This window comes from Osmerus eperlanus, chromosome 4 (assembly GCF_963692335.1).
Source record: "Osmerus eperlanus chromosome 4, fOsmEpe2.1, whole genome shotgun sequence".
Classification (NCBI taxonomy): Eukaryota; Metazoa; Chordata; class Actinopteri; order Osmeriformes; family Osmeridae; genus Osmerus; species Osmerus eperlanus.
In genome coordinates, this window is record NC_085021.1 from 16149319 (window position 1) to 16174726 (window position 25408).

Genomic DNA, 25408 nt, shown 5'->3' on the forward strand with positions numbered 1-25408 from the left:
CAAGTCAAGAGGGTCAGACAACCTTTTCCCTCACCAATGGCTCCCCTGGTACCTGACACTGGTCCTGCCCTGTCTCTGGCATCAAGGGTTAGCATAAAAACAGATACCCCAGCAGCAACCGCTGTGGTGCACCTCCATCAGTGGCCTCTCACAGTTGGAGTCCAGGGGGAGCAGGTTTGAAGGTAACACCAGTCATGACTGGGAGCCCATGAAGAGCTGACTCTGAGGCTCCCTCTGAGGTTGGGAAGCTTTACTGGGAATATGTGAATAAAGCAGAGTCTGTTCAGTTCATTCTGCCCTGACCTCAGGTGGGACTTTTTTGGAGGAAGGAATGGAGTTCTTAAAACAGGTCTTTCATTTCTATGGAGTTCCCCCCGTGGAACTAATCCAGAATGTTAATAAGAGCTGTTAATCATCCTCAGTATTTACTTAGACACAGCTATATTTGGCAGGGAAATGAGAGAGAACTCATGACTTTTTACAATAATCAATTTGTCGATCCATGCACTGCTTTCTCTAATTGTCAAAAAATCTATACTATCCATGAGCACTCTCTTCGTGTATTTTTTCTGTGATAAATTGCATTTGCACTGATCTTCGTGAACATTTTCAAAGCCACTTTGCAAATTAGATTATATTCCAAATTCCCTAATAAAATTACTGCCACAATTTATACCCCAGGCTTTCACATGACATAATTTAGCTGGAATTTATTTGCAAATATGGAAAAAGCATCTATTTTTGTCCCATATGTGGTTTCAGGGTGTCTGTGTCATATTTCTATTCGTCATTTGAATCACTATAAAAACATTGTCCCACATTGGCCTCAAGGGTTTGTGCTGAGAGAATCCTAATCTAGCCTACAATTTGGCTGAGAGATGACCAGACCAACTGAGTCTGGCCACAAACATGGCCTTGTGGTCTGACTGATCCTACTCTGTGGAATACCCCGCATAGTGATTAATAAAAGACAATGTAGTCTAGTGTGAATTCAGCATTCTTCCCCTAGCCCTCCCCAGAATGTAACAAAAATAGGAATTTGGAAATCGTGGCACAGGATTGAGCCACCACACACACAACCTCTACCACTACCAACCAAAATAAAGATTTAACATTTTGAAGTAATCTCAGTATTATGTGTTAGGAGTCAGGTGGCTGAGCGGTTAGGGAATCGGGCTGGTAATCTGAAGGTTGCCAGTTCGATTCCCGGCCGTGCAAAATGACGTTGTGTCCTTGGGCAAGGCACTTCACCCTACTTGCCTCGGGGGAATGTCCCTGTACTTACTGTAAGTCGCTCTGGATAAGAGCGTCTGCTAAATGACTAAATGTAAATGTGTTGGACAACCTAAGAGCAACAATAAGATGGTCAGAAACCAAGCTCAGGTCAGGAGTGGCCAAATATCTGCTCAAGAGTGAGGTGAGTCCAGAAAGGTTGGACTAACTGAGAGAAAGGAACAGCTCTACCCTGGTCTTCTTTTTTTCTTCTTTTTTTTACAAGCCTTTGATTGATTCATGTTTCTGTTGGACCAAGCGCTCCCAAGAGAGGGTGAGAGATCCTCTCTAATATGCAGTGAATTTTACAAGGAGCGGCAGGCTTGAAAGTGGTGGGAAGAAATGATCCCAGCCAAGAGTTTTGGAGTGAGAAATCCATAAGGAATGCAACCCCAGCTCGTTTTATTCCTCCACCCTCCTCCTTCTCTGGAGCAAACAGCTGTTGCAATAACTCTACTGTATTTTCCCTCTGAGTTACTTAGAGAACGAAAGAACTTTGAGAGAACAGAGAGGCTGTCAAAATGTACTTAAATGAGAAGAAGAAAGAACTGTTCTTTTGCTGGTTTGGAACAGCTGGGGTCTTACGAGAGCGGTTTACGTATGTGTGAATAAAACTCAGACTTACGGGTAAATAACTGGTGTTTGATAACTGCAGCTCTAAAGTGAAGACATGTAAAAAGGAAATACAGCTTTCTGAAACCTCAAAGATGTTGCCACAAGGAGCAGGCGTGCCAGTCAGTGTTGACAACCATAGGAAAGGGAAACACCAGCTGAACCTTCCAAAGCACAATTAACATCAACACTGAGCCGGAAGATGGAGCGTGCGGACAGAACAAACTCATCCAAGGAAAATTCATGAACCCGTGCTTGACCTCCTACCACATTACAGCAGATCTGATGACACATTTGATACATCCAGACATTTAATAGCTGACCTCTTGCCGTGTACTCACAGTGAAAACCATCTGCGTCTCCTACAGCGAGGACTAATCCTATAGTGTATCTGATCATCCCCTCAAGGCTCTTTCATGTTTGAGCAGAGGGACAGAGCTGAGTCTGTTTTCATGAACTTCGTATAAATGCGTTTTCACCCTCAGAAAATGAAGTGTCATGTTGGAATGATGGGTTTGTAATTAGTGCTGCATGCGTTGTATGCAGTCCGTGTGTGCGTGCCATCTTGCACCCGTGTGTATTCATGCCTTCCTGTATGTGTGTGAGTATTTGGGTGTTTGGTGACTACAATATTTATAATGTTGTCCTACCTGTACTCTGGCTTCAGTGAGCTTGGTCCTCTGGGCCAGCTCCTCCCGGGTGTAGATGTCGGGGTAGTGCGTCCTCTCAAAGGCCTTCTCCAGCTCCTCCAGCTGCTCGGCCGTGAAGGTGGTGCGACTGCGCCGCTGCTTCCTCTTCAGGGGAAGATCTGGCTCGGACTCCACATCGGACCCTTCATCCATACGACTACCTGTACCAGAGACACAGACAGCAAGAGGATCTCAGCATTATGCAGGTATACGTGTGTATCGATATTGTTGGACAGTTATAACTTTTAAATTGCAAGGACTGCATCAAAATCCAGATGGTTTTGCTTTCCACAAAACCAAGGAAGACTATACATGTATTACTTCTATATTAAGACCATACAGATTGGAAAATCAGTTGTGATTGCATCAAGCATAAAGTACATGGACTCACAGTTTGAATACACCGTACATACATGGACATATTCTTTCAGACGGAAGCAGAGGAAGACGTGAAGACAGCAGCTTCAATTGACATGGACTCCTAGGGTTCTTCTAAAGGGGATATCATTTCACTGTGCTATATATAATTTCACTGTGTGGTTATTTATACTAGGGAGCCTTTTTTCTGGTAAATAAATACAATTCTGCATCAGTACACACACATCCCAGAAGCCCCTGGGGCATGGAGCTGAGTTGGAAGGGGGTGCTAATCTCTCCAGACCACCTTGGCGATCCATGTACCACTATTCTTCTACCACGGCCTGGGGCAACTCAGACAAAAAACTGGCAATGTGTAAATATTCCCAATATATATATTGTTGTACTTCTGATTTCATTCAATCCCCCACACACAATATATCCACACTGGTGTTTAAAATAGCGACAGCAGATTATCGGGGACACACAGCCATTCGTTGCAATTATGGCTCATCGCCTCTCGTTTGTCACATTTGGTGGCGAGTTTAAGAAGACAGATAAGCCTCAATTGTTTTGCAAAAAATGTGTAAATTATGATGTAAATAGAGCAAGTGGTGATGCGACATTACCACATAGTACTCATTTGTTGAGTGACAAGACGGGAATTACATCCCTTTTCTATTGTATGGGAAAGAGTGCTTATCAGCAACTTCAAGGCAGTTGGACTTTATATCACAAAGCTGACATCATTAGATGCTTCTGCTTCTTCTAACCACTGTTGTTTGAGTTTGGGACGCAAGTAGTATGTTCTACATACAGTGATGTCAATTTACAACCAGGTCTGTCACTTTGGTCTGTCTGTCCGTCAATCTGTCCGTTGGTCAGTCCAGCCTATTTGTCTGCATCTGTCACCCTCAACCGTGAGAGGTCTACAAGGCCACTCTTTCTCATTCCGCCTGAGTTTAATGGTCTCTTATTTATTTCCAGTGGTTTGGGGGCAGTGCGGAGGCTGATCCCTCTCCAAAATCATACCCCTTGGCAGCCTGCAGAGGCTCAGCTCTCTAGACACAGGCCCCCTAATCCAGCCCATGGCTTCGCTCTGCGTTTAAGCCATTCCACATTAGGGATGGCTGCAGTGCCGGCTCCCCTGCTCCTCATAGATATGCATGGAGCTGAGGATGGGGTTGGGAGGGTGTGGGGTTGGCAGGGGGTAAGAGGAAACACTGAGGAGCAGGGGCAGCCTTGGGGATGGAGAGGAGGAGGGGGGTGCAGTTCTCAGACTGCCCCCTCTGTGCAATTGCGATTATGGGAGTTGAGGGGGCGATGCTGGCGCTGCAGTAGGAGGGGAGAGGGGGATGAATAGAGAAGGAGAGGTTCGAGGAAGGAGATGGATGTACTGAGAGGAGGGAGGTATGCATGAAGGGGTAGAGGGGAAGAGAGATACAGTAAGTAGGTATAAGAAGGAAGGAAAGCCTGAAAGTGATAGAGGGAGAGGGAAATGTAGATGGGGAGAGGGGATGGAAGGTCAATGTCCCTTCTTCGTCCATGTTCTTTTTAAGGATTTACGACAATTGCTCTGACACTGCTTGGGTCCACAACAAGCCTTCCAATCTTTACCCAGACATGGCCATCTTTTAAACGGGCTCTTTGTAGTGTTGCCATGGGTTGAGGTGCCCGCTCAACATGATGAGGCTGGACCAGAGTTTAGAAGAAATATCTACCCTTAGCACAGAGCTATAGGACACAATATTGCTAAAGATTTATTTGGTGGCAAGTAGGAAATAGATGGTTTTGACATAAAACCTCCTGCCACTGGAAATACTCCCACTGCCAAAGTCTTCATTGGAGGCACAATAAAACTGGGATGATGGTGTTCAAAGCAGATTATACAGATAAAGTAAAAGTGTGCATGCTGGTGTCTGTGGTGCAGCATCCTGTCTGTTCCTGTCATGATTGTCTCAGGGCCCTCTGGGGACAGTAGAGACACACAGACTGTGGCGAGGTGTGGCTGAGATCTCTAATGACAGCTCTAACCAGCTCTAACTCCTGGGTAAACAAAATTCAAGTTGGTATGCAACAAGAAGCTCGTAAGGCTCACTTATGTCGGAAGTAATCCTTTAGCGTGGTTTTGAACTAGGTTTTCTCACAGCAATTACTGTCACAGACAGCTTCAGATAATAATGTATTCAGTACACCACAAATATACATAACATAGATGACAAAGGTGTTTAGGAGATTAGATGTAGCTATTTCACCAAGATTCTCTAGTTCCATTTTTTTGTTCGGTTTATTTGTTTGTTTGAAAGACAGTATTCACATGCAGGCAGGACATGTAAAGTTAGCAACATGGGAAAAACAAAACATAAAGAATAGCCCATCAAACTGGCTTAGACTCTGGGCTGGCTTCGTAGTTTAATTAAACAAGGAATTATGGGATTAGGTGAGGACTCTCATTACAGGCCACTGGAGGAGTCTCGCCGTTGATGTCTTTTTGTCTCCCCCCCCTAAAGCTCACGCTTGAGAATTCTCAACGGATTACATGTGGCCGCAGGACATGAGGCCGCATTAATTAAATCAATTCCTACACCATTTTCTACTTCGCCAAAGATTCGTTTTTCCAAAACTGGCCAACACTGAGGTAAATATACCCTTATGTGATTTAAAGACAAATCTGTACGTTGCATTGCACTTTGTTTTTTGATGGGGAGAGGGGTGGCAGCAAAGCGATTTTCTATTAACACGCCATGACAACACTTGAGGCCTGTACGGATGGCTGTAGATCACTTTCCAAAGGCACCCCAGAGTCCTAAGGGTGGCTGCAGCCTTTCATTCCAGGGACAGCATGGAATTTATTTGTTTTCTTCTACATGCTGTTGGATTTGGGGAAGAAGGTGGAGTATGCAGGGCAGGGGGTGGAGTGGAGCGGAGCTGTATCCATCGTTGCTTCTCAACACTCTATGTATCTGTCTCTCTTCCTCTTGCTTGCTTTGCCTTATCTCTCTTTCGTACTCTCTCTCTCTCTCTCCCTCTCTCTCTCTCTCTCTCTCTCTCTCTCTCTCTCTCTCTCTCTCTCTCTCTCTCTCTCTCTCTCTCTCTCTCTCTCTCTCTCTCTCTCTCTCTCTCTCTCTCTCTCTCTCTCTCTCTCTCTCTCTCTCTCTCTCTCTCTCTCTCTCTCTGTGTTAGTCAACATGGAGCTCAGAGAGCTTTTGGCCTTTTGTCAAAGTCAAATCTGTTTTGGAATCACCTTACCACCTTGGTTTGTTTTTAACTTCATTTATTTATGAAACCTTTTTCCTTTTTGGAATTTTCTTATATGCTTTTGTAAACCTGAAAACCTCTGAATCTGAATTAAAGATGCTGGCAAAGCAACTCAGGATTCTCTGTCTGCATAACTGATGAGTATGTGTTTGGCTATTGCTTCGCTTGCGTTGTCCCGCAGACAACAACCTCAATGCTGCTCAAGTCCGATATCACATGTCAACAGTGCCTCCATGGAGCCTTCGGTGGCAGGACAATGAGAAGGCAGGAGAAGATAAAATAAAGTTTGACAGCCCGCTGGAACTGGAAGGTCAGCGCCTCTCTCTTGCCGATAATGGAGCCGGAGATTATGGTAATGAAACAGACGTCGGAGCCGATAGAGAGGCTCAACCTGGACCTCATCTTTGTCTCGGCCAGATCCCGTGATTGGCATGCTATGTCTTATCACGCAACTGGGACTATGGCGAGCTCCCTCGGTATAGGGGACACGGGCGAATGTGCCACAGCATAAATAAAAAACATATGCTGCCCCTGTGCTTTGATTTCACTAAAGACCCATCGGTTACAGTGCCACAGGCTGTGTAGAGCTATCTTGCCTTTTGTGTGCAATACATGGCACCATGGATATGATGTATCATGATCATTGCACATACACAACAAATCTAATTGAAATGCTCGGGTCAAATGTAAAGCCAGTCATCAAATCTTTAAGTAATAAGGAGCCTTTGATTATTAAATAGTGATAGTTGTAATTCCATTTGAAAGTTCTGGGGAAAATTATAAAATATTAAAGTCTCAACGTTTATCACCAAATTAGAGGCTAATTAAGTATCTCTGAGTGTGAACACTCCTCCAGGGTCCGTGGCATTCTCAAATGCCATATGTTTGCAACTAAATGATTAAAGTACATTCCCAACCTTCTTAATTAGGAATCAATCTAAAACATAATCAAAATGAACATTAGCTAAATTGTCTTGTTTTACTTTAATTAAATAAGACTATTAATTACATTAAGAACTGGTGTTTCCCAATGGGATCATCTTGTTGTGATAGCAGGAATCAATTGCTTCTGGTGGGTACAGTGAGGACAGGCAATGTTTCTCCACAATGACGTACTACAGTCGTAGACATGCATTTGAATCTTGAATTCCCTCCGGGATTGATGAAGTGAATTGAATTGAACATGCTAACGTATGCCACTTTGTTCTATATATTTCCTATTGGGCCCAGGGGGACCATTTTTATTTATTTATTCAAACACAAAATCATGAATAGTTTATAGCCACGTCGAGATATTTAAGTCACTTCAGTACATGAAACAAGAGGTTGGGAAACAGCTCCTACCACTTTCCAGAAATTGAACGCTTTGGGAGGGGGGGGGGGGTGCAGCTTGTACTCTGTACCCTGTAGGTAAATATTTCTTTAGCAAAACATTTTCAACTTAAATTTCTTCAAGACAATACATACAGTGAAATACCACAAGATAGTAACTGATAGAACGTTGCACGAATCATAACAATGTTTTTTTTTTGTTTGTTGACTGTTGGCACCAACATGTTGGTTGCAGATTTTTTACCAAGATGGAGGGACAAAGGCTGACAGAACTCTGGAGAGCAGCATGAACTCATTATAGGTCATTTTGAAAAGCATATTAGTTCCAGTATAATTACAATCAAGCTCGGGTTTCAGTTTTTACACAAGCAATGACCAAGCCTTAGCTAACTGAATAATTCTAACATGCTTTACAAAAACGCTTTCTCCTCAATAATCACTATGGTGTTCCTGCATTAAAAAGAACAAGTAGTACATAGTACACGTACAATTTGTTGTTGCCATTGTGCAACCATTCTCTTTGTTTGGGAGTTTACAGAGAAGGCGTGGTGTTATTGTACAAACAGACCATTCTAATCTGCTATCTCTAACATACATCTGTTTCTCTAGAATCTATTTGGACCTGGGGATAGATTTACCCAAACCTGCCTCTCCTCATGACTACTGGAGATCTGAAGTTCAGTTACTAGTCTGCAGAGCAGTACAGAGAATGGGGGAGGAAATGGACAGAAGGAGGATCTGCTTGATATCAGGTTGTTGTTCTAAAGAAGCACAATGTTTCTTCAGGACAATATTTTCAATTATTTCAAATCTAAGTGATGGTTTCTCAATTAGCACATATTCATTTTCCACAACTTATAAATAATGTATGGCCATCATACTTTCCAATCTGCGCACACATTTTCTTTCCTTCTTTTCATTTCATAGAAACTATGAGAAAAAAGCGACACACTAGAATAGCTAAAATATTTGGGGTGGGAGGATGAAGTTGCTGGATGGTCCTACAAACACAAGCGTTTACAACAATTATGCTTTTTCTTATTTTTCTTTCACTTTCATCTAAGTTTGGAAGGAAGAGAATGAAAAGAAGGAGAGGTGATGGTCTTTTGGGCATCTTGTCATGTGTCTGAAGGCTCCTTGGACCCCTTTTTATTTCTGTCCACTGAATTTGTGTGAGTGTGCACTCACCTTAAACAACAGAGAGAGTCTGGGGCCTCCCAGCCCTTTCAGGCCCAATAGAGGCAGCACCTCAGGGGGCCGCTGGGCCCTGAAAAGAGGGCTGACAACCCTGTGGAGCTCCGCAGGGCATCAATAAACGCTGACATATTGACTCTCTGTACCCAGGCACCGCAGCAAAGTGCTGCCTGCATATTAAACCATTAAAAGGTCAGACAGAGCAAAAATAAAAAGGGTTGGCAGTTGGAGGAACGTGCTTGTGTGTTTTTGATGAGTAAAGGAATTCACCAATATTCATTTTTAAATCTTTTAAACAATTCTGCTAAAATGTTAACAGCACATGAGTGTTATACTCCAAAGTTATATTATTATTACATTATAGCGGTTTAAAATTGAATAGCAATTCCTACTTTCAAAAGAAACAAAAAGTTTTGAACAACAGTTGCCACCATGAGAAGAACTGAGGAAACTTTATCAACAGAAACTAGAGTGAGTGCTAATTATATTTTGATTAATTTTGTCTGCGTTGAATAGCAGGTGTCCATTTACAGCTGAGCTCTCTCCATTGCACTGATGTCAAAGCTTTCATTTCCTGGTATCAAGACCTCGCTAATTGAGGTCAGAGCCAAAGTAATAAAATTATGAAGAAGCACAAAAGGAAGCTATGCAAAATCTGCCAAATTGGCACCAAAACCTGATACACGAACAAAGAGCATTAAATTCAACTGGGTGCAAAATGTAAGAAACTGAAGCAGGGACAAGAGCTATACTGTATAGTTACAGTATGTTGCTTTCTGAATAACTACATGATGTTAACTTTAAAGCACTACAGCAAACATTGTGTGTATTGTGCTTTGAAAGTTTTAGAAGCAACAAAAAACAGGGGGGTCCCAGAGCAAGCTACCCCCTTATAGTATCTACTCACCCCTTACACCCTTCCCCATACTTATTTTGTAATAACCTATACCCCTGATACTTTAATGTATGATTTAATGTACCTTCAATGTCAATGGGTAGTGCTATGTAGCTGCATGGTCGTTAATGTAACTTTAATGTCAAGTGTTTCCATTACATTTATTCACAGCATTGCAGGACACTTCACAACCAAACTGTGTCCTCTCAGAAAATGGCATATAGAACTGAAAATGAACTCAATCCAGCCCTCACAAAGATGTATGCCTTATCATGGCATTATGACTTGAATAATAACACTTTATTAAATACACAGCCTTTATCTGCTTTTCCCCCAGCAGTGGCATGCATGTGTCTTTTTTCTGATAAAAACAGCCTTATAACAAAAACTGCTGAGTGTCAATACAAACACTGATGTAGATTAAGACTGGTGGAAAATATATTAATAAAGAGGCATATCATATATACAAATGAAAGCCCTTAGTGGACAGCTCGGGGCTTAAGAAAGCAAATGCGAAAAGTTTTAAAAAGCAAAGAATAATCTTATTTATAAAAAAGCAGATTAATAATCATAGTAGAGGGTTTCTTACCCCTGCAAACAAAATAAGTGAATTGGGCTTGTTGAGTCTCTTTAAAGATTATGGTTAAAAGGTGCTTTGAAATGCACCCCAGATACATTTATTTCAGGAGGAGGAGATAACTGAGCACTTGATCTGGTGGCTTGTCATTCCACTGGGAGTGCAGAGTCTTAAACCCAGAAGATAGAAAAGCAACTCTTCTTGTGTCTGTCCTTTTCAGGCAGATCTGACAACCACTGGGTGAACCAATGGTCAAATGATGACTAAAAACAGAGATGATCATAAGAATGCCTAACTGTACCAATTGTATTTTTAAAAGCAAGTACGTCAATAACACATTATTAAATCTGTCCATTTCAAAAGCCTAAATATTGAAATTATCTTGATTTAGATCCTGAAACTAACTGTGGAATTCAGACGGGATAAATGGAGATGGTGTTTTGGAAGAGGAGAGAGAAAAGGCCTGAGTGTGTGTGTAGCCTGGGGAGAGAGTGCCACTGGATGCATAAATAAGCCCATTAGTTAAAACTGTAAGACAAGCTCCCTGTTTGAAGCTGATGCCCCCCACCCCCATCCTCCAGCCACTGGCCAGCCCTACTGCTGTTCACACACTGGCCACCACATTCAACATTCAACCCAGTGGAAAAAATCTGTGCAAATTTCTGATTTGCAACACTCTGGGAACATGTTTATTGTCTTTGTGCAAAGTGCAAAACACACATATAAATAAAGCAGAGGAGAAAGATTCCAGGGCAAAGCAGCTAAAGAGCAGAAAATGGGAGATTTTATGGCCGTAAGTGGCGTGGGTGGATGGTGATTTTTGAACCATTGGACCATGTTGTTAACTACTAATCAGCGTTGTGAAATTGGGCAAACGTTTGTGTTCTTCATTATGTATGTCATGCCCCTTTTGTAATAAAATTAGCTTGAGATTATGGTTGTTCATTTTAAGTACACTTACTGGGAAAAAGAAGACAGTGTTGACAGTCAGGAATAAAGCAATGTTTGAGATTAGTTGTGATAAAGGTGACTTTCAATAAGAATGTTTAAAAATATGAGAATTTTTAAACTACAAGAACCTTATTATAAGTAGACGCACTGTTACCTATATTTCAGGAACTGAAAAAGATAACACAAATTATTTCAAGGCATTATAAAGAAATCTTTTCTTTCTGTGCAAATATGACAGAAGTCTACTTGTTTCACCCTGCGGACAGAACTGCATTTAACTTTAAAGCTACCGGTACATATCTCAACATCAGTCATTTTGTGATGTGATTAGGATTCTCCACTCAAACCATCATCCACTAACCCTTTTCCAAGACAAAGTAGCAAGTTTATTATGTCTGTTTTGACCTTATAATGTTTATAATGTTATGGAATACAAGTGTTGTCTTACTTGTTTTATTCTTGAATGTCTCGTAAAGTGAGTGATCTATACAATAAACAATAGGCGAACTTTGAGAGACAGGTTTATGGTCAAATAAAATACTTTTGTTTGAAAGGCTATTTACGGTCTTCTCAGATTATCACTTAATTCCTAAGATTTTGTGTCCATATAACAAAGCATCAGTAGAATATATTTTAACTGAGTTCTGTCTAAAATGTATAATCAAGCAAGAATAACAATAATTTTCCTTCCTTTTGTTTCATCTCCTTACACCCATACCATACCAGGCCTCAACATTTTTATATTTACTTGCAGTTCACTTAAATCTCATAGAGGGGGATGGATGTCAACGTCACTCTAACGCAAATACACTCACAGGTTCAGATTCGGACTTCTGTCAAGTGGACCAGAAATTGCTAGCAACATACTGTAAACAAGTGATAGAGACTTTCGTAGAAACAGAAAGGTTGTGTTTTGTTGAGTCTCTGTAGTGTCTTAGTCGTAGTATTTGAAGAACCAGTACTCATATCAATACACATTTGGATTTTAACATAGATTTTGTCAGCTAATCATATTGGACATATTTTTCTTATAACTTCATTGTCTCTGAAAGTTGCTGAGTGTAAATTCCCTTCTAATCTGGTCCCATTTGCTCTGTGTCCCTTTCACAGCTTCACCCTAATTTTCACCCAGGAACCATCCATACACAGACACTAAACAAAATTAAGGTTATAGAAAACTAGGACTAAAATGCAACAGAGGACACATGAGCTGTGTTTCCTTAGTTAGGGTTAACACTTCCAGATTGTTCATACTGGTGTCATTGCTTTGTGGTGGTTGGTGCTTGACTCAAGAGTTGCCTCTTTACAATTATGCTCAACATCTGATTCAACAACAACTAACACACTGACTCCTCTGGCAATCGTGGACTATAACTTGGCCTAAGAACAAAGTTTCTCAAGCAAAGAGAATACCACCATTCCAAAAAGCCACTTATCACACATTCAACCAAAATGTGAAAAGCAACGCTCTAGTTCAACCGTGAAAAGGGTGTGAGAGCATAAGTAAACGTTTGTCTCTCTGCCCTCTATTGCGATTAGCATATTCCCTCTCAGTGTCGTGACACCTGCTGCCCAGAGTGGGCGTGCAGAACACAGGGCTTTACTTCAAACAGACCAAAAGACCAGCAAACTGCCGCATTGACTAGACCAGAGCAGCCCCAGATTGGACCCCTCCTACTGCAGATGTACATTAATGCAAAGAAGTAGAAATACCAACCGGCACGGCAGCTAAGAGGAGAAACCTTGCTTTTTTTAACATTACCGTTGTCTAGCTCAATCGTGTCAGTTTGAGGGAGTCTTTTCAAAGGTATTCATGCATCTGCTTTTAAGACACAATGGCAGCCAGTTTATAAACTGTCAGCCTGGTTGCCTAAAGCCTTTGGTTCCTATTGTTTCCTTTGCCTTAATAAACATTTGGAGGAGTTCATCAATGTGAATAGCCATTGGAGTGGGGATGAGGGGCCAAAGACACAAAACAAGAAATGGTTCTCTTCCCCCCCTTTAAATGAATTTTTTCTTTCATTTTCAAAGTGAGTGGGCAGCCAGACAGGCTTATTCGGGCCAAACCCCCAAAAGACTGCACAGGGAAGAAACTTCCAAAGACAAAATAATTTAGTGCATCACAGACACTGGCTTGAACACCAGTAAAGTCCTTCATTAAACGTTTTACATACACACAATCCTGTTTACACATATTATATATACAACTGAGCCATAAACAGCGTACAGTAATTTTCCTCTTTAAAACAATGTGATTGAGAATTATTATTTTTTTCCAAACACAATGCTTATCCAGCTGAGTCACATAAGACATCATTTTGAAGTGAAGATCATGACTTTGAGGTTTGGATGACTGTAATACACCCCCTCCATATTTCACTATAGCATGCAAAATAAGTGGCGCAAATTATATTAAAGCAATGACTTAGAAATAGCCATTAATCCACTTTCATACCTTTCAGCAGCATGAACATTTATTTGCAACCAAAATATAAGGGCTTAATGGGTGTTTAAATCTCTGTATATTTAAGGTCATTTCATACCCTATTAGAATGGATTGGTGCATTGTGAATACTTTTCACCGAACACGATTTGCTCAAAAGAGTTGATGCAGAATTCCATAAAATGGACAAATAAATATTGATATTATAACACAGATCTTGTTTTCTCCACTAAGAATCTATATTTGTTTCAAATACTTTGTGGCTCTTACAGGCAAAGTAATGATCCGGCATGCTGATAAATGTACAATAAGTTTAGTTAAGCCTATCTAAGATTATTATTGGGGTGATGCTTGTCGAACAAGTGTCACTATGTCATTGTTCAGTAATGCTTCTACCCTCACGTGTCACTTCATAGTGTTCAGTCTTGGGTCCTCTGACTTGCAAACAGGTAACTATCATATCTCACTTTTGCTTCTGCTAATCATCATCTTTCAATCACTCACAGCGCAAGTGTGCGGTACACACAGTACATTTACATGAACTTGCTTATATACTGAGTTGAATTCACTCTACAGCGACTCCAGCCGGTGAAGTTAAACTAAAACCATGTCATGGTACAATTCTTACAAGTGCCACTGTCTCAGTCACTATACTGCCTTCTTCCCCACTTGTTACTACATTTGCTAAATCTTTCATCTTTGACATGACCAGAACAACTGCGAAATCACAAAAAAGCTAGGAAATAGATGATCCACACAGGTAATATTTGTGTGGAATTTCTTCAATTCAACTCAGCTAAATGTGTCTTCAATACATTTTATATTTTGGGTCTTTTATAATGGTGGATATGTAGTTAAAGCACATGGTGAGCTTGAATGTTCTTGTGGTATGAAGATTATATGGTTCCAACCTGTGCACTGTGAGCTCGTCATGGTCCTGTCATTATAGGCTAGGTGTAGGATGAAAGAGTTTTCAATGCCTTTTCTACCTTGAGCCTTCTCTCCGGGTTTCCCAGATGAATTACATGGGACAGTGAAATGAATTGGACTTAACTGAAGCCATCCAGACCTCGGGAGCCCATGCCAAATCCCTATACACAGTGGTGTCTAATAAACCAAGTCATGCGCAAAATATCAAGTTAACCTGTCAGACAGGCAAATAAAGTCGGAAACTACTCCTGTATTTTAAATATTGAGTTATCAACACTTATAGGCCCTTTTCCTTTATGTGAAGATAATGTAAAATAACGTATGGTAACTAATTTGAATCTCGCAACATATTTTACCATGGCCCTTATTACTCAAATGATAAAAATACACAATTAAGTTGAAAAGGACAGTAACACACTACACTTTTGAAATATTGACACATCATCATCATGGGAGACTTCCAAAATTATTGTTACATCTCACCAAGCACTCAATAAAGAGCAGTGATGGAGTGACATTTTCAATGAATTTGTGTAGCCATATTTGTATTCCTTACAATTTATATGTTTTCTATTGTCCTCTTGGCTATCGTTTGCAAACGGAGCTTAATAGTTACCCAAGGCTTCTGACTGCCCTGAACCTCTTTTTTACCATTTGGTCTTTGTGAAATGCTTCTCTATTGTTAGCTGATCAGCCTCCCATTGGGCCACCAGACAAGATTCTTGGCATTTTGTCGGCCAAATGAAAGCGGGATTAAGGAATGGCTACTGAACACTCCATGGCAAAGAAGTGGGCTGCTATTCTCCCATTCACAATCCCTTCCCAGTTTAGTAGCTCTTCTTTAGATATATTTGTTTTCTCAATGACACCATTGATGCTGCTCGAAAAGACACGAAAAAAGCTAAATCAACAAGGGGTGGGAGCACCTACATGTTCTAAAATTGACAATTTAATGCAACTAGTCCCTCTTGTTAATTTACACTTCAAAAGTTGAGTGGTTGTGTTTATCGAGGGTCCCTTGGACATCCAGATATATTCTGAAATTCAGGCAAAGAGTAAGATCTTAAAACCATGAATAAGGCTACACTTTTCTAAAAGTAGGCTACACAACATAGAACATCGGAAGGACACACTTTGTTAGAGTAGGCAAAAGTTTTCCTTGCTATTTTTGATGTCTTCCCATCTAAAATTCCCCCATCAACGTATGACCTTTAAAAGTAACTTACAACTGAAATGCATTTCAAGTTAATTAAGAAATGTTTTCTTAGAGTCAAAGCTAAAAAGATTTTAAAAAAATACTATAGCCTACACCATGATTAGATTTGTGTTTGGGGTCGGGCTTGGAGTACATTCTTTTTAAAGTTATGCTGTTAGAAAGGATTAGGGTATACATGACTTTATGTTGAGGAAATAGTTAATGCCTAACAGTAGACCTTTGAATTTTCCAAACAATCCAAAAAAGGAGATTGTTCATTTAAAACCCACCAGAGATCCAAAAAGTATGAGGTTATAGCATGTGTGCCCAGATAGGCCATGTCCCACATGGCAAAAATGCTTTAATTAATAGACAGGCAAGCTTGAAAGCAGCACTGGCAGTCTGTAATATGATGAACTCCCATTGTGGCGATGTCACCACGAATGTTTCTGATAAGCAAAAGCACCCAAGGATCAAAGACTATAAGCCTCTCAATTTCCTCTAGCCGCTTCTACTTTTCCTCACCTACTTTTTCTCCCCTCTTCTCTTTAAAATTCTGTAACACACAACACAAAATCCCTTTCATGACAACCACAGGGTCCGCCTCAGGTTAGCGGGTCACCACAGCTTTTGGATCTAATTGCGTATTAATATTCGACGTGATAAAGAGGCTTAGTTATTTCTCAATGTCTTAATAAATTGACAGTAGCCTACGCAATTTATCATCAATGACTATATTTCCCAAATCCGCCGATGACATCCAAGACTCTAATTCTTAAAGGAAAAATATTTCTGAATGATGTCGTGCATGGTGGGCGTTCTCCTCTGAAATAGTGGTGTTCAAAGCGAAGACCCCTGCTTTAGGTAGGCTGTCTGTCAATATAGCCTACCTTAAAAATAGAAGAAAAAAACAACAACAACAAAAAACAATAGGAGTGTCTGGAATATTTACAAATGGGTGTCCAAAGACGCAAGATCAACAGAAATGTGAATAAATTGGTTAATATGCCTACCTATTAATTTGCCTTAAAACTCGTTGAGCAATGCGTGACTTTGCCATGTTTATTTCGGGCTACTCTCACCGTTGGTCTACTCTGCTCATCGTTCGCAAGATGAAAATGCAGGCTAGCCTACTATTTATTACATGGAAGAGCTGTAACCTATTAAACCCTTTTGAATGCTGAATTATGGTCATTTGTTGCTGGTTTGGCTAATTTGATTTGTTCCACGAATTACGTCAGTTGGTTTATCTGGATTTCATGTAGGCTAATACGTCTTTTAGGGTTTAGCATATCCGATACACATTCAAATAATTTTGAATCTTAAAATCAGTAGGCTATTTCTAAACCTGAAAGTGGAATTAATGATTTATAATGATATTTTCCGGTCAGCTTTTGCGAAATCCACACCAACATAGGTCTATATTTCAACCTATATTATTTGGCATTTTAAGGGCTATTCAAGTATTCCAAATAGCAAATAGGCATATGCTAATAACCTATCAATATTTAGGCTACGTTTTACTATTAATGTGTAGGCTATTGCTATTCTTTTCATTTATAAAGCGGCCATAGCCTATTAGCTTACTCATAATAGGCTACTCAGGTTACAAGTTGCCTATTATGCAATATTATTTCTGCTTGTGCAAACCATCGGGAGTAAAATATTTATTGCCTCTTGTTTTGGTTTTGTAGATGTTCCTTAAAAATATTGTCTTGTAAATTCCAGCAAAATTCAGATAGAGGCAAAGAAGGGGGAAAGGGGAGGTTAATCCGAGTTTAATACATTGAAGCACAGTGCAGGGCCAAGGCTGTGATGATTGCGTTATCTCTACCCAACATTTGGGTCTCCCTCAATTTCAACCCAGCCAAATAGCTGGGAGAAAGTGCAGATGGAGTCACTCTCGATGCCTAAGGAAAAATGTTATTAATAGCTAAATAACTTTATAACTAAAAAACTAAATAACTCATACTTTGACTAAATCTCTCTCACACCATTCCAGATGGATTTGTTTGAAGTGGTCTCTCGACTCATCCAGTCGATCCTTTTCTTTCAACGAAGCTTATTTTAGACTCCTAAATATATTTTTGCTTTCTCTGCGGAAATGGAAAATGATGCCACAATATGCACTGATTATGAATGTAGTTATTTGTATGGCGTTTCTAAACTTTTCCAGGTTTGTTTCAAACTATTTAGTCAGTCATGATAGCCCAGAATTACTGCAATCGTTTGTGATCCCCAAACGTAGACTACTTTGGATGGATTGTGTGAAGCGCTTGTCATGTGAAATGTCGTTTGAAATTTAAAGCAACAGAGCGCGGCCGTGTCTAAGTCCAGAGGTTGACTGACATATTCATATCTCCATAGTCTTCATCATTTCATTTGATCCCACTCACAACAGTTACAAATCCGGTTGACTCGTTTGATTAGTCTGAAAACCTACAGGTAATCCGCCCTTTTGTTTAAGTGTCGACTGCCCCCTTCTACACAGATTGTTCAAGATGGGTTTTATGTTGATTTATCAAAGCGCAATTGTTCTTTATTACAATGTAGCCATGCCCCAGTATGATGTAGTGCAAACCGTGGTCTATAGAAAATATAGGTAGGCCTACTAATCGACTCACGTTTGGAAGATGATGATTGTACATAGATTTTATAGGCTGTCCTAGTATAGCCGGTGTGTCTCAGTTTATAACGCGTGTAGATTATGATTTTATGTATGTTTTAATTTCTTCCAGATTTTTTACTGCCCGAATAGCATAAATAGGCTAGCACTCCCTGCTGTCATAACTGTCTCAGAATACTAACATGTAGTCAGAAACATTCAGCAATTTTACCAAATCAGAGACAATATTGGCCTACATCAAAAACCTCGGAAACCCAAAGATTTTGCATTAAAATAAAATTGGAATGAATAACAGTGATTCTTTTGAAATGCAGTAGGCCTATCAGCCTACTAGCCTACTAAAACCACCCCCGCACATTCTGGTTTGCTTGCAGTCAATGAACCATTATTTACTTAAAAGTTTTCCAGATTCTAGGATGTCAGAGGCATATAGTCGCAATAATGCAATCCAAAACAAATATCAAATATATATACACACAATCTCCAAAACTATAAAGAAACCTAAAATCTCATGAATTTGTGCCTGAGGCTAGCCGCGAAGTGAGCCGTTTAGAGATGAAAGTGAAAAGAAATAAAAGGCTCAATTTAATCTGCTTTAAACCCCTTCAACATAACGTTTGTGCTTCAAACTCCAAGAGTGAGGGCTGATAGGGGATAAATACATTTCTTACCATGCCTGCAAGCTATAACACCCCTCTCCAACACAGACGCCCATTCAACAGACACCGGTTTCATTACGAGCTGTAATAAGTCTTAACATTATTAAATGCCAGCCGGATGATAGAATGAAACATGCAAAGAGACGGATCTTTTAAAGAATTAAAAAGGGGGACAGTTGATATTCTGGTTTCAACATGTCACTGTAAAAGCCCAAACATAGAAATATGACTGAGGGTGAAACTGAAACGTGCCTTTTTTTCTGCTTTGGGGCCTATATTACTGTACTTCCGGTCTGTATTTTCACTGTCATTTAACTCACTTTGTCGGTGCATACGGTCAGATTACACTGCTAGACAGTCTAGCACAGCCAAGAACTCAAATCAAGTGTAGAGTACTGACAATCAAAGTGCCACATCCCACAGGCCCATGAAGTGGGTCAAGTTGGCCATGGCCAAAACGGTTGTTGTAATATAAGTATCATGCAGAGTCGCATATGCTTGCAGTTCAACCCATTGCCCTTTATAGGATGTATGTCTATGAGATGCCAAATAAGAATTTGTTCCTGCTCAGGAAACATAAACAATTAGGCTAAGTTCATGACACAATAGCTTGCTAACATAAAAGAATGAACACGTGGTTAGGAAACATGTAGAAAGTAACCACCCACATAGAATAAAATGCAGTTAAAGGGTGCATATAGCTCGATTCTAAAATGAGAATTTTTGGCAAGACACTGCTGGCACTTTCAGCACACATTCTATTGCATAATCTATTCCAACAGACTATTCTTTAATATTACAAAACTGTCAACCAGCAGGATGGATTGAATAATTCATTTTTCCTCAGTTCCCTTTTTGGGCTTTGTCCTTTTCTTTGCAGGTTTTCGAGGGCGAAAAAACGGCCAAATCACCATTCTTTTTTTCACTGCCATGTTTTGGAGGGGCTTGCCTTTGTATTTCAGAACCCCTTCGTCAATAGAATGGACGTCTTGAGGACTGAAGTTCATCGTCAAGAGTTTTTTTTTTCTCACAAATGCTTTTGTGCAAAGGTTTACACAACATCCAGTCCACAAAACCTTTGATCATTTGGATTTAATTTCATTTATTTTGATTAAAAATATATATATTCTCAATAAGTGCAATAAATAATACAATTAACGTCTTAATGGGGTTATAAATATGAAAATATGTAAAAGTTCTTTATCCATTAAATTGATCTTGATTCATAAGGCTTCTTAGGCTATACCTATTTCTCATAGGTCTATACATTTATACCTCGCTTAGCACATGCAGGACGGGAAGCGGAGTAACATGCTGATCGTAATTGATTGTCACATCGGTGTCCCTTGTCAGTTGACATTTCAAGGGACCGTTTAACCAGTCGCAGAGGACTCTGTTGTCCAAATGAATGCTCTTTTAAATAGCCTCCCCCTAGTTAATGCTCATGATAAATAATTAAGCAGGTCTAGTTAGTAGTAATCGTCTATATTGGCAAAGAGCTTTACTGCAAAATCACGACCGTATATAGTAATAACATTTGGTCCCATTTAAATTAATTACATTTTAAGAAGATAATCTTTAGGAGAGAGGTATAGGTCGATCGAATCGTATAGGCAGACATGGAGCCGATATATTTTGTATGCTTTCTCAACAGCAACAACGCGTTATCCATATGAAATAGGCTACCTTTATCACCAAGAATGCCATCGATGCTGTGTTTGGTTTTCTTTTCTCCATCTTCATCCTTTTTATCGCAATCGTCTTCGTCGTCTTTCTTCCCAAATCGAGCTCTGAGAACACGACTTATTGAACTCACTACGAGAAAGAAAATAAATTGAAAATGAATTAAGCAAACAAATGCAAAACTGCACCTAACAACTAAACAACATATAGCCTACTGTAACACTAATAGGCATACAAATGATAGGCAATTTACGACTAACAAAATGCTATAAAGTAAAAGGGTTGCTTACCAGATGAGGCCTCACCTGAAGGAACTGTACTTCTGTCACACACCCCGTCTTTCAACAGCTTGTCTCGGATCTCCCAGCTAAACATGCCTGGGTTTTCTCGCTTGTATTCCTCAATGCGTTTCTCCACATCAGGCGTTGCTACCTGCTGTTGGATTTAATTCGTGCAGTACAATAGCAAGACGAAAGAAGAAAGAGAAAGAAGAAGAGGTCAAATAAATGAAAAAAAGTGTAGAAAAAAAGTATAAATGTATAGGCCCTAAAACAAAAATAGGCCTACAGCTGCAGTTTGATTTTGTGTGGCCCATAATGCACGGCCTATAATGCAACTATTATAGCTAATGAATAATAGCCTATAATACCATGCAGGCTATAACGACATTAACCGTAATAACAATAATAATTAGGCCTATAGAATATCAGTTGTTATTATTATTATTATTGTTGTTGTTATTATTATTGTTGCTATTATTATTATTGTTAGTCTATTTTTATTATTATTAGTCTATTTTTATTATTAATATTATTATGACTATGCCCTCTCGTTTATTATTTTGCAAAGCCTTTAGCCTACTTACTCTAGGTTTGCTTCCACCAATCGCTCCGGGTCGGATTGAACCCGTTTCTTGATACCGACAAAGAATTTTGGAAACGCAGCCGTGAGAGACTCGGAGTTGTCGAGAGATCACACATGGTCGAATACCGTGGTGGGCCATCTCCACTATTTTGTGACGGATATGATTTGGTAGTGGCCGTCCATTGATGAACACTCCGCCAAGTTGATTCACTCGACCTTGACCCAGGGGAGTTGACACTGTGCAAAGAAAAAAGAGATATACAGTGAAAACTTTGACGCCAATGCGTTGACACATCAAATATCCTAAATCCTAACACCTTTAACGGAATGTGTAGCCTACTGATTTACAGTGATTATGTACTGAGTTACAGTAATGATGTGAAAATAAATCAATGTCAATTTAATGCTGACTGTCCTGATGAATTCTAGCCTTTCCGAAGAACGTATAGGCCTACTTTTATGCGTTGTTTTTTATCAACATTATAGGCCTATATTAGATTATCTGTTAGTAGCCTAGTCCTAATTCATTTTGCCCGACATGTTAAATATTAGGCTATACACACATCAAATGTGTCCTAAACAATCATTAGAATAAAGTATATCTTACCCATGCAATTGTTGAACGCCATCACGGATAGGCCTAGATATCATAAATCTACTGTTAACAATTTGACAGATAGTAATGTATAATCTGGTTGAATGTCCTCTCTAGTCTGTACTGAATTACCAACAAAGGAATCGTACAAGACAACGTAAAGGGTTCCGCTCTAGGCTATTTGTCATTAGTCAGATAAGACTTGAGTGTCCCATCCGGCACTGAAGAGGCTCTGAAGAGCGTGGCCTCGTCCGGCTTCATTATTCACCGTCATGCTGTACAAATATTGATGTAATCCATTGATTCTTCGTTTTGCTGTGTATTTTACTTTCGTTTCCAGCATCAGGACACTTCAATAAATCCCGGATCTTGGCTAACTTGCAACCTTCGTGTTTTGGGGGATTTATTGGCAGCACTTGAGCACGAACCTTGCTTGGGATACTCAACCATGGACGACCAGCAAAATGCAAATAGTTCTGCATGAGTGTAATTTATGGTGACACAATTGGCTACTACAATAGCCTAATCGAACTCCCAAACATTCGTCGATTTAACTGCACGCCCCAGTTTCAATAAATTAAACAAATATTTGTTTCTCTAAACATTAGACAGGCAGGAGTAAATAATAAAAAGAAGAAAAACTCTCACATTTACTTGCCTATAATGACAACAAATAGGCATACCTTTCAACATGATAAAATGTTTTTTGTGTTCTGTTTAATTATATTTGATGATATTTAGCTAAATATTGTAAGTTGCAAATTTACCTTCCAGGGGGAATCCTGTGCGGGGATAGTTCTGTCCAGGCGCCGGTCGCATCATTCGTGGTACTGTTCCTGGCAAAGATGACATTCTACAGTTAAAAATAACAGGCACAATAAGGCCAATATTTCATCTGCTAAACCAAATCCAGACGCGTTGGTGATAAAGATGAAAATATACAGGAAGTCCAATGTGCAAACGAAGAAAAAAGAAAAAAGAACATCCAGAAGGGATGCACGTCTGACCACTAACCCCCCAAAACGCTAAACACATTTGTTTCAAGAGCACGGTGGGGGGGAAGGAACAAAATAAGACTGCTGCGAACAAGGTGCAGTGTGTGCGTATGGAGGAAGGGGATGTCCCTTACACTCTCAAATGGGCAAAGGTTACTTAATCTGCGCAGTGTTTTCCTAAAAGGTCTGGTCGTTTTTGATGGCAAACTCTGCTTGGACGTTGGGAGTAGTTTAAGTGGATAACTTTGGCGCACGGGCGTATAGGAGGGGAGCTGTCGCGCGCACCGATAGGCTGTCGAATATTTCTTTTATTCATGAGGGAAGACCGGAGACTAGCCAAGTTTTTTCCAGCCAATCCAGAAAACGCACAAATATTTATGCGTCTTTCCTCATGCAGTATATCTTCTATATACTGCATGAGATAAGCCTAAATATGACATATTTTGCATTTGATTTGGGTCACTTTAGCCTTGAAGTGTTTAGTTTGTTCTCAATTCATTCAAGCATGTACAGTTAGGTCCATAAATATTTGGACATTGACACAATTTTCATCATTTTGGCTCTGTATACCACCACAATGGATTTGAAATGAAAAAATCAAGATGTGCTTTAAGTGCAGACTTTCAGCTTTAATTTCAGGGTATTTACATCCAAATCAGGTGAACGGTGTAGGAATTACAATACATTTTATATGTGCCCCCCCCCCTTTTTAAGGGACCAAAAGTAATTGGACAATTGGCTGCTCAGCTGTTCCATGGCCAGGTGTATGTTATTCCCTCATGGGAGTTTGTTATTTCATTGACAAGGAGCAGATAAAAGGTCTAGAGTTCACTTCAAGTATGGTATTTGTGTTTGGAATCTGTTGCTGTCAACTCTCAATATGAAGTCCAAAGAGCTGTCACCATCAGTGAAGCAAGCCATCGTTAGGCTGAAAAATCAAAACAAACCTATCAGAGAGATAGCAAAAACATTAGGTGTGGCTCAATCAACTGTTTGGTACATTCATAAAAAGAAAGAACGCACTGGTGAGCTCAGCAACACCAAAAGACCCGGAAGACCACGGAAAACAACTGTGGTGGATGACAGAAGAATTCTTTCCCTGGTGAAGAAAAACCCCTTCACAACAGTTGGCCAGATCAAGAACACTCTCCAGGAGGTAGGCGTATCTGTGTCAAAGTCAAAAATTAAGAGAAGACTTCACCAGAGTAAATACAGAGGGTTCACCACAAGATGTAAACCATTGGTGAGTCTCAAAAACAGGAAGACCAGATTAGAGTTTGCCAAAAAACATCTAAAAGAGCCTGTACAGTTCTGGAACAACATCCTATGGACAGATGAGACCAAGATCAACTTGTACAAGAATGATGGGAAGAGAAGAGTATGGAGAAGGGAAGGAACTGCTCATGATCCAAAGCATACCACCTCATCAGTGAAGCATGGTGGAGGTAGTGTTATGGCGTGGGCATGTATGGCTGCCAATGGAACTGGTTCCCTTGTATTTATCGATGATGTGACTGCTGACAAAAGCAGTAGGATTAATTCTGAAGTGTTTCTGGCAATATTATCTGCTCAGATTCAGCCAAATGCTTCAGAACTCATAGGACGGCGCTTCACAGTGCAGATGGACAATGACCCGAAGCATACTGCGAAAGCAACCAAAGAGTTTTTTAAGGCAAAGAAGTGGAATGTTCTGCAATGGCCAAGTCAATCACCTGACCTAAATCCAATTGAGCATGCATTTCACTTGCTAAAGACAAAACTGAAGGGAAAATGCCCCAAGAACAAGCAGGAACTGAAGACAGTTGCAGTAGAGGCCTGGCAGAGCATCACCAGGGACGAAACCCAGCGTCTGGTGATGTCTATGGGTTCCAGACTTCAGGCTGTCATTGACTGCAAGGGATTTGCAACCAAGTATTAAAAGTGACAATTAAATTTATGATTATGTTAGTTTGTCCAATTATTTTTGGTCCCTTAAAAAGGGGGGGGCCACATATAAAATGTGTTGTAATTCCTACACCGTTCACCTGATTTGGATGTAAATACCCTGAAATTAAAGCTGAAAGTCTGCACTTAAAGCACATCTTGATTGTTTCATTTCAAATCCATTGTGGTGGTATACAGAGCCAAAATGATGAAAATTGTGTCAATGTCCAAATATTTATGGACCTAACTGTATGTATACACATAGGCCTATATTAGTTTGCTAAGTCAGTAGGCTATCTTGGGCTGAATGCTGGCCATGTTCAAGCCCTGTTGTCAAGGATCATATAGTATTGCATCA

General features: G+C 40.0%; 1 protein-coding gene across 6 annotated transcripts in view; it reads right to left on the minus strand.

Moving 5' to 3' along the window:
* LOC134019054 (paired box protein Pax-7) overlaps window positions 1–23341 on the minus strand; it is a 44509-nt gene extending 21168 nt beyond the window's left edge. Inside the window, exons 1-7 of one of the 6 annotated variants that reach the window (XM_062459557.1) lie at window positions 23262–23341; window positions 22900–22968; window positions 22145–22177; window positions 21539–21774; window positions 20964–21108; window positions 20677–20805; window positions 2535–2734 (exon numbers count right to left, since the gene is read on the minus strand). In XM_062459557.1, the coding sequence (XP_062315541.1) occupies window positions 2535–2734; window positions 20677–20805; window positions 20964–21108; window positions 21539–21774; window positions 22145–22177; window positions 22900–22954 (798 nt within the window). In that variant the 5' untranslated portion in view covers window positions 22955–22968; window positions 23262–23341. Of the gene's footprint in view, window positions 1–2534; window positions 2735–20676; window positions 20806–20963; window positions 21109–21538; window positions 21775–22144; window positions 22178–22899 lie in introns of all 6 variants that reach the window. The other 5 variants (XM_062459560.1, XM_062459556.1, XM_062459555.1 and 2 more) reach the window with 5 other exon arrangements.
* Between the last annotated feature and the right edge of the window lie 2067 nt (window positions 23342–25408).